Raw genomic sequence first — 15,487 nt, 5'->3', positions numbered from 1 at the left:
TCTCCGTCAATTCTGAAGCTTAGCTTAGCAGGGTACAGAATTCTGGGCTGGAAATTGTTCTGTTTAAGTAGATTAAAGGTAGATGACCATTGTCTTCTTGCTTGGAAAGTTTCATTAGAGAAGTCTGCGGTCACTCTGATGGATTTGCCCCTGTAGGTCAACTGGCGCTTACTCCTGGCAGCTTGCAGAATCTTTTCTTTTGTCTTGACTTTGGACAGGTTCATCACAATGTGTCTTGGAGAAGCTCGGTTAAAGTTGAGGCGACCCGGGGTCCGATATCCCTCTGAAAGCAGTGCGTTAGAATCTTTGGTGATGTTTGGGAAATTTTCTTTTATAATATTCTCTAGTATGGCTTCCATTCCTCTGGGGCATTCTTCTTCCCCTTCTGGAATTCCTATAACTCGTATGTTGGAACGCTTCATAAAGTCCCATAATTCTGACAATGAACGTTCTGCTTTCTCTCTCTTCTTTTCTGCCTCTTTTACTATCTGAGTTATCTCAAAAACTTTGTCTTCTACCTCTGAAATTCTTTCTTCTGCATGGTCTAACCTGTTGCTGATACTTTCCATTGCATCTTTAAGTTCCCTAATTGACTGTTTCAGTTCCTTCAGGTCTGCTATATCCTTTTTATATTCTTCATATCGTTCATCTCTTATTTGATTCCGTTTTTGGATTTCCTTTTGGTTATTTTCCACTTTATTAGCAATTTCCTTCATTGTTTCCATCATTTCTTTCATTGTTTTCAACATGTGTATTCTAAATTCCCTTTCTGTCATTCCTAACATTTCTTTACTGGTGGAATCATCTGCAGTAGCTACCTCATGGTCCCTTGGTGGGGTTGTTCTAGACTGGTTCTTCATGTTGCCTGGAGTTTTCTGCTGATTCTTCCTCATGAGTGATTTCTTTTATCTGTTTCCTTGCCCTAATTTTCCTTTCACTTCCTCTTGCTCTTTAAGTTCTTGTGCCTGTGGACTAAGGGTTACAGGACCAGAAGGGTGAGAAGGTTGAAGAGCAAAAAAGGGATGAAAGAAAGGAGGACCGAGTGATAAGAAAAAAAAGAAAGAAAGAGAAAGGAGAGGGGGTGGGTATAAGGAATATTGACAAAAAGAAGAGAGGCACAGAAGGAGGGAGACAGGGCAATATAGGTGTACAGTAGGGTGCTTTGACACAACCTTATAAAACCCCACCTTCTGGGGGTGCCCAGTTGGGTGGTTCCCTTGAGGTCAGCGGCTCTTTGCTAACCTGATCAGACACAGTACCCCACCTCCACCAAGTAGAGAGGAAAGACAAAAATGCTATAAATCAGACCAAAACAAGCAAACAGAAAACTTTACGGGGATAAAATTGGGTGAAAAACCAAATGATAGCGGTAGAAACACTAGCAAAAATGAAGTTGTAGTTATTGAAAAATGCAGCAATGGGAAATTATAATTAAACTAGAAAAATTGAGAAAGAAAAAGGGATCTGTATGGAAAAGATTGAAATTAAAAAACCAAAGAACATCAACAACGTCAAAATAAAAAAAAAAAAACAACCAAACAAAAAAAAAAGAAAAAAATAACCAAGAACAAAGCAGTTTGTATATGTTATTGAATATTGTCTGGGCAACACGTGGTCTTCTGGGGTATGAGATGTTACTCACAGTTCTGATACGACTGGAGGCTGCTGATTTCTCAAACCCCAGCAGGTAGACACCCTAAATCTCTCTTCAGCCCACTTAAAAGGCACTTTGAACTTGTAAACTTGCTGAGCAGAAGCTTTCCCAGCTTTCTCGCTGGAATCACTGCTGAAGTGGCTATCCACTTACCCAGTGTGCCAAAACCGGTCTCACTCTGCCCCTGAGGGTTAGGGCTGCAAGGCGGCTCAGACCCCACCCTTAGGCTACTTGGTTGCTGGGTTACCAGCTCCCACCCGTTTCTAGCTCTGCGACCCTGAGGGCGGAGCTTGCCGGGGCAGATCGCTCACAATGTCTGCCTGTGACCCAGAGCCAAACACTATTAGCTCCGTCTGGCTCAGCGGCTCAGACTGGGGTCCTAGACAAAGGCCAAAGTTCTCCGCACTCCCGCTCAGGCTCTCCCCAAGGCACTTCAGCTGAGTGCCAAGTCCAAAGACACCAAAACAGTTCACAGGTAAGGCCTTTCTGGTTTGCAGTCTCGCTGCTACTGAACTTACAGTTGCAGGCGGGTTTAGACGGATTGAACACACGCGACCACTTGCCGGTTTTCCACTGTTTTAGTCCTCCTCTTGGGGTCCAGAAGTCTCTCGCTGACTCCCTGTATCCTCATAGGAGTGATGATAGGCAGTTCCCACCAGCCAGAGATGCCTGGAGTCCTATATCCCCAGACTCACGGTGCCCAGATGCAAGGAAGCTGTTACTCAGCTGCCATCTTGCTCTGCCTCCCCATGTATTTTTTCTTAAAGAAGTGTTTTTCTAGCTTGGTCCTCTGACATAGCTTAGAAGCAGTGACCAACTCCATAGCAGCAAACACCCCTACACCCAGATTATGGTTGCTAAATACATTTTTCTTTTTTTAATGAAAAGCAATTGGGGCATCTTAGAATAGTTTCTGGTTTTATATGTAGGTCAAGAAATATGTAGGGTGAGACTGGAACATTCCGTCATCATAGGAAGCAGTAAGGCTAATACCAAAGAGTCTTGGAATCCTCAAAAAGATCACGGAGCCCAATAGTCAAAGATAGGAGGCCATTTGAACATCAGTGAGAATGATAATTAAAATTAATTAAAACATATGCTTAAAATCTACGTGTTCACAATGATTCTAAAAGAAAATATTTATTGGTTACCTGTAGCGATGGTAGGAAACCATAAATGGGGAAAAAGCATTTATTCTGTTTTTTCTTTGCAATGAGAAGTTTTTCTTTATAGAAATATTCCAGCTAATAAATGAATAAGGAATTTTAGAATATCACAAAAAAAATTTTTTAGAATATCACAATTTTGGTCAGTCCCTGAAGTCGCCGCCCTGGCCACCCCTCTGCCAGCTGCTCTGGTGCCACCTTGGGCCGGTGTCTCCAGGCACTGACGGGTACAGCGGGGGGCGGCCGAGCGCTCCTGTGGCTCCAGCTCTGTGCTGGCAGCGGCTTCCTGGCTTCTCCATGGGGCTGGCCTGCGCCCGGATGCTCTGAGAACATTTCCACTGTTGCTTGGAGGACACACACAGTGGGATTCAGAATTCTTGGAGAATTGCCTTTGTGAGAAGCCGGAAGTATTTCTTTTTAAATTCCATCTCTTAGTTTTTCAAAGAAACATCAAGAAACCATGAACAACATTAGTAATGAAGAGTTTGACTGCCACTTGCTTGATGAAGGTTTTACTGCCAAGGACATTCTGGACCAAAAAATCAATGAAGTTTCCTCTTCTGATGATAAGGATACCTTCTATGTAGCAGACCTCGGAGATGTTCTGAAGAAACACCGAAGATGGCTAAAAGCTCTTCCTCGTGTCATTCCCTTTTATGCAGTCAAATGTAATGACAGTAGAGCCTTGTGAAGACCCTGGCTTCCATTAAGACAGGATGTGACTGTGCTAGCAAGACTGAAATACAATTGGTGCAAAGTCTCGGAGTGCTTCCAGAGAGGATTCTCTATGCAAATCCTTGTAAACAAGTGTCTCAAGTACGCTGCCAATAATGGAGTTCAGATGATGACTTTTGACAGTGAAGTTGAGTTGATGAAAGTTGCCAGAGCACATCCAAAGGCCAAGTTGGTTTTGCCAATTGCCACTGATGGTTCCAAAGCAGTCTGTCGACTCAGTGTTAAATTTGGTGCCACACTCAAAACCAGCAGACTTCTTTTGGAACAGGCAAAAGAGCTAAATATTGATGTCATTGGTGTCAGCTTCCATGTAGGAAGTGACTGTACTGACCCTGAGACCTTCTTGCAGGCAATCTCTGATGCCCGCTGTGTCTTTGACATGGGAGCTGAGGTTGGTTTCAGCATGTACCTCCTTGATATTGGCAGTGGCTTTCCTGGATCTGAGAATATTAATCTTAAACTTGAAGAGATCACTGGTGTAATCAACCCAGCATTGGACAAGTACTTTCCATCAGACTCTGGAGTGAGAATGATAGCTGAGCCAGGCAGATATTATGTTGCATCAGCCTTCACACTTGCAGTTAATATCATTGCCAAAAAACTTGTATTAAAGGAACAGACAGGCTCTGATGATGAAGATGAGTCCAGTGAACAAACCTTTATGTATTACGTGAATGACGGAGTATATGGATTGTTTAATTTTATCCTTTATGATCATGCTCATGTAAAGCCCTCTTCTGCAAAAGAGACCTAAACCAGATGAGAAGTATTATTCATCCAGCCTATGGGGACCAACATATGATGGCCTTGACTGGATTGTCGAGCGCTGTGACCTGCCTGAAATGCATGTGGGCCACTGGATGCTCTTTGAAAATATGGGTGCTTACACTGTAGCTGCTGCTTCTACTTTCCATGGATTCCAGAGGCCGACTGTCTACTATGTGATGTCAGGACCGACGTGGCAACTCGTGCAACAAATCCAGAACCCCGACTCCCTACCCGAAGTAGAAGAACAGGATGCTGGCACTCTGCCTGTGTCTTGTGCTTGGGAAAGTGGAACGAAACATCCCCCAGCAACTTGTGCTTCAGCCAGTATTAATGTGTAGATAGCATTCTGTAGCTGTTAACTGCAAGTTTAGCTTGAATGAAGGGATTTGGGGGGACCATTTAACTTAATTATTGCTAATTTTGAAATGTCTTTGTAAGAGTAGGGTTGGCACTGATGCAGCAATATGTAAGATTAGGAGATGGGGTCACACTTATCTGTGTTCCTATGGAAACTTTTTGAATATTTGTTTTATATGGATTTTTATTCACTTTTCAGACATGATATGAAAGAGCGCCCCTCCGCTGCTCAGCAAGCATTTGTAGCTTGTACAGTGGCAGAATGGGCCAAAAGCTTAGTGTCGTGATCTGTTTTAAGAATAAAGTATCTTGAAATTAAAAAAAAAAAAAGAATATCACAATTTTTCAACTCCTAATAAATCGATGGACGGAGGCAATGATCCTCAAAGATGCTAACAGTCCCCAAAATGAGCACACTCAGACACTACAGAAGCTCAGTACAAAACACGTGCTATTCCTTCAAAAACCAAAACCCTACAGCTGCATCTGAGCAAGCCTCTAGGTCTGCAGTTTAGAAGAAACTCAGGAGACATAAGCACATGTAAAATGCACCTCAGGTCTGCAGTCTGCAAATTCCAAATTGGAAAACTCTTCTTCGACAGATAAAACTGCAGTCCAGGGGAAACCTACAGGTCAAAAGAGTCTTAAGAGAAATAGCAACCAATTGCATGTATGGACTTCATTTGAGAAGGCAGTGAAGGTGAATACTCCATCATGTGTTTCTCTTAAGCAATGAAAGCATTTAAGACTGTAGTTTTCTTTGAACACAGCTTTGGTCCCATTCCCCATGTTTTAATTAATGTGCTGTCATCACCATGATTGTCCAAATAATCTATAATTATACTTTATAGCATTCTTTAATTTTATTTTTAATCATATAAGTGATCGTAATTTATTCTCACTTGGTCACCACCCTATTCTAGACCCTTCTCTAGAAGTCACTGTTGTGATCGGGGTGACATAATCTTCTCCACACCAGTAGACTTCGTGCCGTTCAGACCTTTGCTGCCCCTGTGCCAGAGTGTGCCTGAGTGCACACATAGACATGAAGGGCGCAATTTGTGTCTGTGGCTTCTTTTAAATCATAAATGGGATCAGGCTGCATGCATTGTGCTAGAACTTTAAATTTCACTTGAAATACTTTAAAGAACTTTTAAGACCAATCAAAATTTCCTAGTTTTTTAAAACATTCCCCCATTGATGGCTATTTTGATTGTTTGCCATTTTTCTCTTTTTACAAACAGTATAGCAGTGAGCATCCTTATTTTTGCTCCCTTTGCTCTAGTGTAGTAGAAATTATTTTTTCATAGAGTCTTGCTCTGTCACCATGGCTAGAGTGCAGTGGCATCATCATAGCTCACTGCGCTCTCAAACTCCTGGGCACAAGTGATCCTGCTGCCTCATCCCACCAAGTAGCTGGGACTACAGCCAGTTTTTTCTGTTTTTAGTAGAGATGAGGTCTTGCTCTTGCTCAGGCTGGTCTCAAGACTTCTGACCTCAAGTCATCCTACTACTTCAGCCTCCTCCCAGAGTGCTAGGATTATAGGCACGAGCCCTTGTGCCTGGAGAAATTAAATTTTATTTTTACTTTTTGCCCAGGATTTAATTACTGTTTTTGTTTTCTTTAACCTTTTGTTAATATTGTCTCATTTTTGTATCATGACATGAGACTACAGCGTGCACACTTCTTGGTTTTGTGTTCTACAATCAGCTGTTTCATGGATGCTAAATAAAGGCTAATTTTTTTTCATAGGATTCAAAGTTTAATGCGTGTCTATGAAATCATTCTAATTAATCATATCTGGTTAAATACACACTGTCAGTCCTTATGGGAAAGAAGTCGTGGTTCACACCTACTCAGTAAATGAAACTTTGAACACTAGAAAGTGAACACGAGAAAGTGCTGTGGTTTTTTCCCCTCCTGAACTGGGCCTACCTAGCTCTTAGAAAGGGAAAGCTGACTTGTGTAACTGTGTGTATCTTTATCTATTCAATAATTATTAAATACAATCAGACTTATATAGGTCTAGGGTCCAAAAAAGAATATTTTCTCCTAGAAAAATAACTCAGAAATGGAAAAATAACATTATATGTAATTTTTTTTACAGTGTTTAAAGATAATGCTGGAGAAATCTGGCCTACCAGGTAAGCTGTTTACCACAAAGATATAATCTTATTTACATTCTTTGCTTAAAATTGATTATCTACAAACCTAATGAAAACCTTTCAAACTTTTTCCCGTCCAGCATTGTGGAAAAAAATTTGAAAGGATTGTGGAGGAAAAAAAAGTAAATTCCATTTCTATATATACAAAATGAGTTCTTCTGGTTTCTGTTTGCAAACTGAAAGCAAGCTAATGGTAGATCAGTGCCGAGTAAAGGGAACCCAGGTAGAACCCAGTGGGGGTACAAAAGAAATAAAGCTAAGATTTATACCACCAGGAATTTCTCAGGTCTTTCACTCATTTATATTTTTACTCTAATTGCAAATTTTAATGCATTAGGAATGTAACGAGAATGAAAAAAATAAATCCAAGGTAACCAGAAGCAGCTTCCCTTCTGGGTGGGGTCCTGTTGGCAAGTGTGGTGTGGCATTGCTCCGCTTTCAGCAGATGGCTTTGCTGTCCTCAACTGCATTGAAGTGGAGGGCTAAGTGCTTGTTATCTGGGAAGGAACTTAAGGTACTCTGGGTACAAGGCATTCTTTCTAGACCTGTACATGCAATATCTCCTTTAATCTAGACAGGAGTCCCACCATGCAGGGATTCTCACTTCTTCCTGCCTTACAGAGAAACAAGGGCTGAGAAAGGTCCCATGGTTCACCCAGAGTTATGCCACAAGCAGCGAGGTCTCTCTACTTTCAGAACCATGCTTGCTGTGAAGTAGTGGTGTTTACTTTTAACTTTTAGGTGATTTTTGAAGGTACTTAAATTAAGTTTCAAAGTCGATTTAAATATCACTGTACTTAAAACTGGAACCGATGACAAGAGGGTTGCAAAGAAGAGTGTTTGCATTCACACATGGGCCTGTGGAGATAGTTATGAGATCTGTGTTTATTCCTATCAGAAGCTTTAGGTGGGTGGGGGAGTCTTTTGCTTATGAACATTGCTATTATTTTTAATAGCAAAGGTTTCTAACTTTGCTCCTTCCACTTTCTCTCCCCCCCCCAAAAAAAATTATCACTTCACCAGTGTAACAAGTTTATACTGAAAAATCAGTATCTTATATTAAAGTCCGTTTAACATTTACAAATATTCACTTATGCCATCTTCACTGAAATGCTATTCAGAAAGCAGAAAGCTCTATGTTTTTGTTTGATTGACTGCCAGGTAGATAGGAATAATTTTCTTGCACACATTAGCAGTTGCTGAGCAATGTTATTAGCTCTTCCAGCTGTAACAGTAAAACAGACCTCAGTTCATAAGGCTTTCAGAGGAAAGTCCATACTTACATAGATATGGGGATATGTGGATACTGATGAGTGATATACATTGTGTATATAAAGTATATAAATAATAAAAGCATAATGGGAATATTAGATAATAATGGCAAGTATTGTTTTTATTTGTGAATATATAGTTCTTGGTGGAAGAGAGGTCAAATAGACCAAATTGAGGAAACAGCTAAATTTTTTTCATGCTCTGGAAGAGATAATTTTCTTAAAAAAATTAATGAATACATTTCATTTGATATTCATTTATTTTGAGGGCCATCCCTGACTGGGCGTGGTGGCTCACACCTGTAATCCCAGCACTCTGGGGGTCCAAGGCAGGTGAATTGCGTGAGCTCACAAGTGTGCGACCAGCCTGAGCAAGAGCGAGACTGCAGCTCTGCTAAAAATAGAAAAACTGAAGCAAGAGGATTGCTTGAGCTCAAGAGTTAGAGGTTGCTGTCAGCTGTGATGGTGCCGTGGCACTCTACCTAGGGCGACAGCTTGAGACTCTTTCTCAAAAAAAAAAAAAAAAAAAAATAGAAGGCCATCCCTGAACAAACTCTTAAAACATGTTCTGATTTTGGTTGTATCTTGATTTTGATTTCTTTATAGGAGATACATGGCATTTACGAAAAATGGATTGGTGCTATGAAGCCGGAGAGCCTTTATGTGAAGAAGTAAGATTATTTCTATACATTTTAGTCCTAAAAATGATGAAGTTTATTTTGTATTTCAAGGCATCCATCCCACTCATGAGAAAACTGTAATTACTTTCTATAGGATACAGACATCTGTGAACGGGTCTGTTTTCACTTTTTCTTCCTGTGGTTTTTGATAGAGGGACCATTTCTAACATCTGTGATAAATCCCTTTCTGACCAGTGGGAGAACATGTGCCGAGGAGGGTAGTTTAGGAGGCAGCCAACTACAAAGAATAAACAACAGTTACCTAAAGGCCACACCAGTGGCTTAGGAGTAGACACAGAGTGAAGCTTTGTGAGGAAGCTTGGATACTTGTGGTCAGCTGCCCTTTCCCCTATCTTTACCTGCCTGGCTTCTGTTCAGTGACACAGTGGCACTGAATGTCATCATAGGGCCGATTTCAGCAGGCCTGCTGGAGCCTTCCCTGGGACATGCACTGCTGCACAGCAGTCAGGAAGGTGGCAGAGATAGGCCCCCTGAGCCTGGACTCAGGAGTGACTGCAGAGCAAGAAGCAGACTTCAAAGACTCTTCGGTGTGGCTGGCAAAAGAATGCATTTACTCCAAAAGTTTCAGCATTTTCTTCTCTAATTTCCCAATCCGTATAAACAACTCATCTAAAAACAAATTCATGACCCTCAAAACTGGCTTCTCTTTCCAGATTTGCCACCTCTCTTCCCACCCTAATCGTTTACACTAAAACTTGCTCACCCTACTCACCTCTGGTTCTTCCTATTTCCAAAGGCACATCAGTTCTTCCACTCCTTTCCTGGGGGCTCTGAGCCTTCTCTTGCCTCTTACCTAAAGTACTGCACTTCCCCTGGCCCAGGTGTTTGCCACTTCAGAATGTCATGGGTGGAGCAGCCAAACTCGTCTTTTGAAACACCTCAGAAATCCCACAGCCCTCGGTTTGCACCTGGGCTTCTGGTCCTTATTGATTTATTTATTTTTTATGTTAGCCATTCATCTGTCATCTTTTTTTTTTTTAATAATTTGTTTTGTTTTTGCTTTTTTTTGAGACAGGGTCTCACTATGTCACCCTTGGTAGAGTGCCGTGGCATTATAGCTCACAGCATCCTCCAACTCTTGGGCTTAAGTGATTCTCTTGCCTCAGCTTCCTGAGTAGCTGGGACTACAGGTGCCCACCACAACACCTGGCTATTTTTTTTTTTTTTGTAGTTATTGTTTGGCAGGCCCCAGCTGGATTCGAACTCACCAACCCCATTATATGTGGCTGGTGCCCTAGCCACTGAGCTATAGGCGCTGAGCTGTGGTTTGTTGTTTTCTTTTTTTTTAAGTTAATGTGAAGGTACAAACAACCAGGTCACAATATTTGAATTTGTTAGGTAGAGTCCATCTTGAAGTTGTGTCCTGCACTCAAAAGGTGTGCCGTACACCCAACGTTGTGCCCATTAACTGGGAACACACCCGTCTCTCCTCCCCACCCCCCAACCTGAATTGAATTGAGTTTTGCTCCTAAGTGGCAGTGCATTACAGTGTCACATTTATTTCCTGCTCCTCTCCAGCCACACTTCACATTCTAGTCAGTCTAGTCTCTTAATTCTATGAAAACACACCATACCTACGATCAACCCTGTTCTCTTTTTCATGAGAAATTCCTTCTTTTGTTTCCTCCAGACTTCTAAATCCAACCCATCTTTTTAGGCTTAACTAAAATTTCACCTTTCATAAATCAGTCTCATCATTTCTCCTCTCGGCCGTCTCTCTTTCCTCAGATCTTGTGTGATTTATTATGGAGTGCTATGCTGATTTTATAGTCTTAGCTTATTTCCTGTGTCTTCAGTACTGGCTTTATTATTCCTTCATGGCTTGAAGGGTCACAGAGGCACAGGGTTAAGAAGACACGGCGCTCCCTTTGCTCCTTTCAGAAGTCGTAAGTGACAGAGAATTTCTGTACCCCAGGATGCAACGCTGAAAGAGCTTATGATATCTTCTGGAGATACTTTGCTTTTAATAGAAGGAAAACTTCCTCCTCTGGTAAGATTTTACATATGAATAGACATTTTTGAAGTAACAGTTATTAGTTCCTGATTACAAAGATGATACATTCTTATTGTGGGAAAACTGGGAAATACAGACAGTCATAACAGAATATCTAATGTATATTTCCTTCCTGTAATTTTTTTTTTTTCTTTTTTTGGGCAGAGTCTCATATTTATAGGGCACTCTACCCAGTTGCACTGGGTAGAGTGCCCTATAAATATTTGATAAAAATTTGAAATCAATTGTGTATAAAATTTTATTTCCTACTTTTTATACATAACATTTTAACTTGATCATGAAATCCAAAACACTCATTATATCCAAGGTAATGATTTGCTACAGTTTAATTCACCTATATCCTCATTGTTGAAAATTTAGTTTCTTTTTATAAATAGTAAATAGTACTTAAGTATAAATCCTTTTTAAAGTTCCAAAGGTAGAATTACTAAGTCAACAGGCATGGACTTTTCATAGACTTGATGCTGTACATGTATTGCCAAGTTGCTTTCCCAACAAGTTGTACCAAATTTCCAATCCTATCTAGCAGCGTAGGGAAGGGTTCATTTCATTACTTTTTAAATTGATTCTATTAAATGTGGATATGTATAAAGAGCAAAGAATAAAAAATGGCCCCAAATTTCAATACTCAGGTAACCACTTGTTAGGATATGACTAGAAAATTCAAATAGCACAGAAGGTTATGCAATGAAAAGCAAAAGTCACTCCCACATCCTTCTCTCTGGAGAGAGTGACAATTAAATTATTCCTCCTTGTATATCCTTCTAAGAAAAACATTACTAGCCCTTGTATGCTGAAGGTAAATGTGTGCCTGTCCTTTTTAAAGTTTACATAAGGAGATAAGACATAGTGTTCTACACTCCAAAGTTTACGTAAGGAGATCAACTGGAAAAGTTTGTTTCCCGTCTTTCCTTGATACAAGCAACAATGCGGGTAAACTGTTTGTTGTTACTGTATCTTGGGGCACTCCCCACACAAACCACATGCCCCACAAACCTGCTGCCCTCTTCCTTCTCATAACCTCATAGCATTGTGTTGTATTTTTAAAGTGATCATTAAAACTAATTTTTGAATAGGTATACTCATGCTACAAAATTTTAAGTATATAAAATGCTGGGGCAGGAAGAGTCAACATCCGTCTTCCTGTACCTGGCCCCAGCCACCCAAAACCCCTCCCCACCCACAGCTGGAGTCTTCTGCCTCTTTCCAGAGGTCTGTACTTTCAGTACACACTCGTGCGTGTTGTGTGTTAGATACACAGCACACATACGGATACAACCACTCACATACATGGATAGATTCCTTTTTCTTTGCTGAAAAGCTTATATGCTAGGCACATATATTCTGTACCTAGGTTTTTCATTAATATTTTACCTCCCAAGCACGTGCTGTATGGGTACATATGAAGCTATTTCATTCTATTCAATAGGTACATAACATTCCATTATATGTAGGTACTATAATTTATTTAACTAGTCTCTTTGTGAAAAGTACGTAGGTTGTTTCCAATCTTTTGCTGATACAAGCAACAATGTACGAAAACATCTATGTGCCACGTTGCATGTCCATGCATATGAGCAGATAGACATACAGGTAAATTCCTGGAACCGAAAGTGCTTGGTGAGAAGTACCGAGCATGGCTCTGGCCTCACGTGATGTAACCAGCCTTCTAAAGAGGGACTCTGAGGTTGGGTCGTGGGTTTTGCTCCTGTAAACAATTGGCATGAATGTCCTGCAAGTGCAGCTTAGTATGTATGTATGTGCTAGTTTATCAGAAGGTAAAGTCCTAAATGTGAAACTTCCACATCTTAAATTTTGACAGATATGGCCACATTGCTCTCTGAAACCTTTGCAGTAGTTTATATTTCTACCACCGACTTACAAGAGTTCAAGTTTACCCATATTTTTACCAACAGAATGTTATTAGACTTTCTGGTTTTTAACAATCTGCACGGTGGAAAAAAATGGAGTTCCATTGTTGTGATTTATTTAACCAAATGGGGCATGAGTTTTGTTTTTTTTTGTTTGTTTGTTTGTTTTTTTGGTTGCAGTTTGGCCGGGGCCGGGCTTGAACCCGCCACCCTCGGTATATGGGGCCGGCGCCCTACCGACTGAGCCACAGGCGCCACCCATGAGTTTTGTTAATCTTCACCAGCTTGATAAATAGAAAAATATCCTAATAGGCATTTATTGAACTGTATATTTAAAATATTTTATATGGTTATTTTTCACTTTCTCGTCTTCTGTTGCTGCAAACTGAGCACTGTAACATCTTTAATCTCTTAACAAGCCTATCAAAGTTCTTTACTAACAAAAAAAGAAAGAGATGGGAAGAACTGGCTAAATTAGTAAAACCGAAATTACAGGAATTGCAGGGTACGCGTGAAGCAATGGGTCTGTTCCATGCAGTTTGTTAGATCAATATGTTGTTGCTTCTTTGTAGTAAACGAACTGCCGCGCCCGTGCTTCAGGCCGTAGTGCTCTGGGGGGGTGGACAAGTACGGGCACAGTGTTTGCAGGCAAATGTTTGTTACTGTGTGTGTGTCTTCTCATTCATTTATCTACAGAGATAATTCTAAGCCCATGTTTATCAACCTCTTTTATCTCATGGCACACTTGAACCTATAGTTAAACTTCTGCAGCGAACTTAAATTATGTTGATCAAAAAAAAAAAAAAGTAAAAAATTATACTTACTGTGCTTTGAACTTCTTTTGAAAATAATTTGCCTAAGATCCTCTCATGGCTCACCGGTTGAAAATCACTGCTCTAAGCAAAAAACAGAGTCCAGTCACCCTGAAGTCTGATTTTTAAGGATTTCAAATTGTTGATTGTTAAAATAATGAACAAGTATAATTTATGACAGTTAATAAATCTAAGGAAAAACAGTAAATTCAAGAACATTTCATGTCTTCAAGACTGTTTGTGGGAGTAAAAGGGGAGGGTCACTTAACCACAGTATTGAAAACGCTCCATCCTTCAGGGTTTCCTGAAGGTGCCCATCTGGTGGTACCAGCCTCAGGGACATGCAGGGCCCTGGCAGAGCCCGCAGGACCAGACCAGCTGTGCTCCTGCTGCAAGCAGGACGTCCAGAACTGCTTCCACCCAAGGTGAGCACAGAAAGAGATTCCAGCTGCCAGCATGTCATAAAAGTAGAATGGCTCTTTTGCTCTGAGAGGCAGCTGAACTATTTCGTATAAAAATGCAAGGTTGAAAATTAAAACCTATTTATAACATAATAAGTTATTGGATAATGGTAGCACCAGCCTATTCTTACACAGTGCTTTGTAGCCTCTATAAAGCTGTATATATCTTATTTTTATTATTATGTCAATATATTATTCTTTTTCAAAGATCTTTATATACATCTCTCAAGATCCTCAGGGCCCAGAGGCTCCATTTATTTTCCTGTACCAGGATATTGAGGCTTCAGCCAATTCCAGTGACCCACAGGGGCAGAGACCACATCCTGCACATCTTCTGGCCTTTCTGCCTCTACCCCCAGAGCCCTCAAAAACTGCTTCTAGGTCATCTGACATGATTTCACTGACTTCTGAGAAGAAATATAGACAGAGGACAAATATGTTAACCTTATTCAAAATTTAGCATACACATCACCACAGGCAGAAGTTGCTAGCTGTGAGTTGCGTTGCCTTCATACAAAGCAGAGTTCTACTTCATAATATAGAAAACACAATTTAATCTCTTTTATAACTGTGGATGGAAAAAAATATTTTAGTAAGCCCAAGTCATTAGCTATATTATTTCTTTATTTCTTTTTATCACATTATATGTAATTATTTATCTTTTCTAGTGCCTTTGAGTATTACGTTTTTATTTTTATCTTTTAAACCTCAACAATTAAATGAATATAAATGAGTCAAATCCTATCGCCTTATTCTTTGAAATTAGGATTATATATAGAGAGTTATATGTTGAATCAGCTATGAAATTGCCATAGTTTTTTTAGTTGGGTTATATTAATTCTTTAGTTCATGTTAATTAATTCTTAAAAATGCTTTAATGGTAGAATACTAGTTACATGTCAGATTTTAAAGGCATGTTTTAATGAGTATGTTTCTACATGAAGTAAAGAAAAAGGTTTGTTTTTGGTAGTATTATATTTCTATATCACAACAAATGGGAAGTACACTCTGTGCAGCTTAACAAATGGGACAACTCTGAGAAATGCACAGTTGGGTGACTTCATCATTGTGTGGACGTCATGGGTGCAGCTGCACAGACCTGCACAGTGCGGCCTCCGATGCCCCTGGCTGTGGGGTGCAGCCTGCTGTTCCTGGGCCCCCCACTCTGTGCAGCGTGTTGCTACCCTGAGCACTGTGGCAGCTGCAGCACGGCGGTTAGTATAGAAAAGGGACGGTGAAAGGGCAGGTGTAACCTTAGGAGACCACCATGCTGTGTGCAGCCCACCTTTGACCTAAACTCTGTTGCCCATCACGTGACAGCACATTTCCTTCCGTAGACTTTCCCAGCAGCGTGTTTAGGGGAGGGCCAGCTGTGTCCTTAAGACGTGGGAAGAACAACCCCTTCACTTACTTTACTCATGACCTGTCTGCAAGTTCTCAGCAAGAAACAAAGACACATAATGAAGCTGAGAATGAGTAAAGATATTCCAAATTTGAAATTCAGTTGCCAG

General features: G+C 40.5%; 1 protein-coding gene and 1 pseudogene across 6 annotated transcripts in view; both read left to right on the top strand.

Annotated features, from left to right (window-relative positions):
• The window catches only part of USP40 (ubiquitin specific peptidase 40), a 91,106-nt gene that overhangs the window by 59,561 nt on the left and 16,058 nt on the right, over positions 1–15,487 (top strand). For 3 of the 6 annotated variants that reach the window (XM_053597283.1, XM_053597285.1, XM_053597286.1), the window contains 4 exons: positions 6,789–6,825; positions 8,724–8,788; positions 10,734–10,808; positions 13,814–13,940. In XM_053597283.1, the coding sequence (XP_053453258.1) occupies positions 6,789–6,825; positions 8,724–8,788; positions 10,734–10,808; positions 13,814–13,940 (304 nt within the window). The other 3 variants (XM_053597284.1, XM_053597287.1, XM_053597288.1) reach the window with 3 other exon arrangements.
• On the top strand, positions 3,206–4,661 carry LOC128590129 (ornithine decarboxylase-like; annotated as a pseudogene).

The sequence above is a fragment of the Nycticebus coucang genome, chromosome 7, assembly GCF_027406575.1.
Source record: "Nycticebus coucang isolate mNycCou1 chromosome 7, mNycCou1.pri, whole genome shotgun sequence".
Classification (NCBI taxonomy): domain Eukaryota; kingdom Metazoa; phylum Chordata; class Mammalia; order Primates; family Lorisidae; genus Nycticebus; species Nycticebus coucang.
Note: the sequence above shows the minus strand (reverse complement) of the source record. Positions and strands in the feature narration are given on the sequence as shown.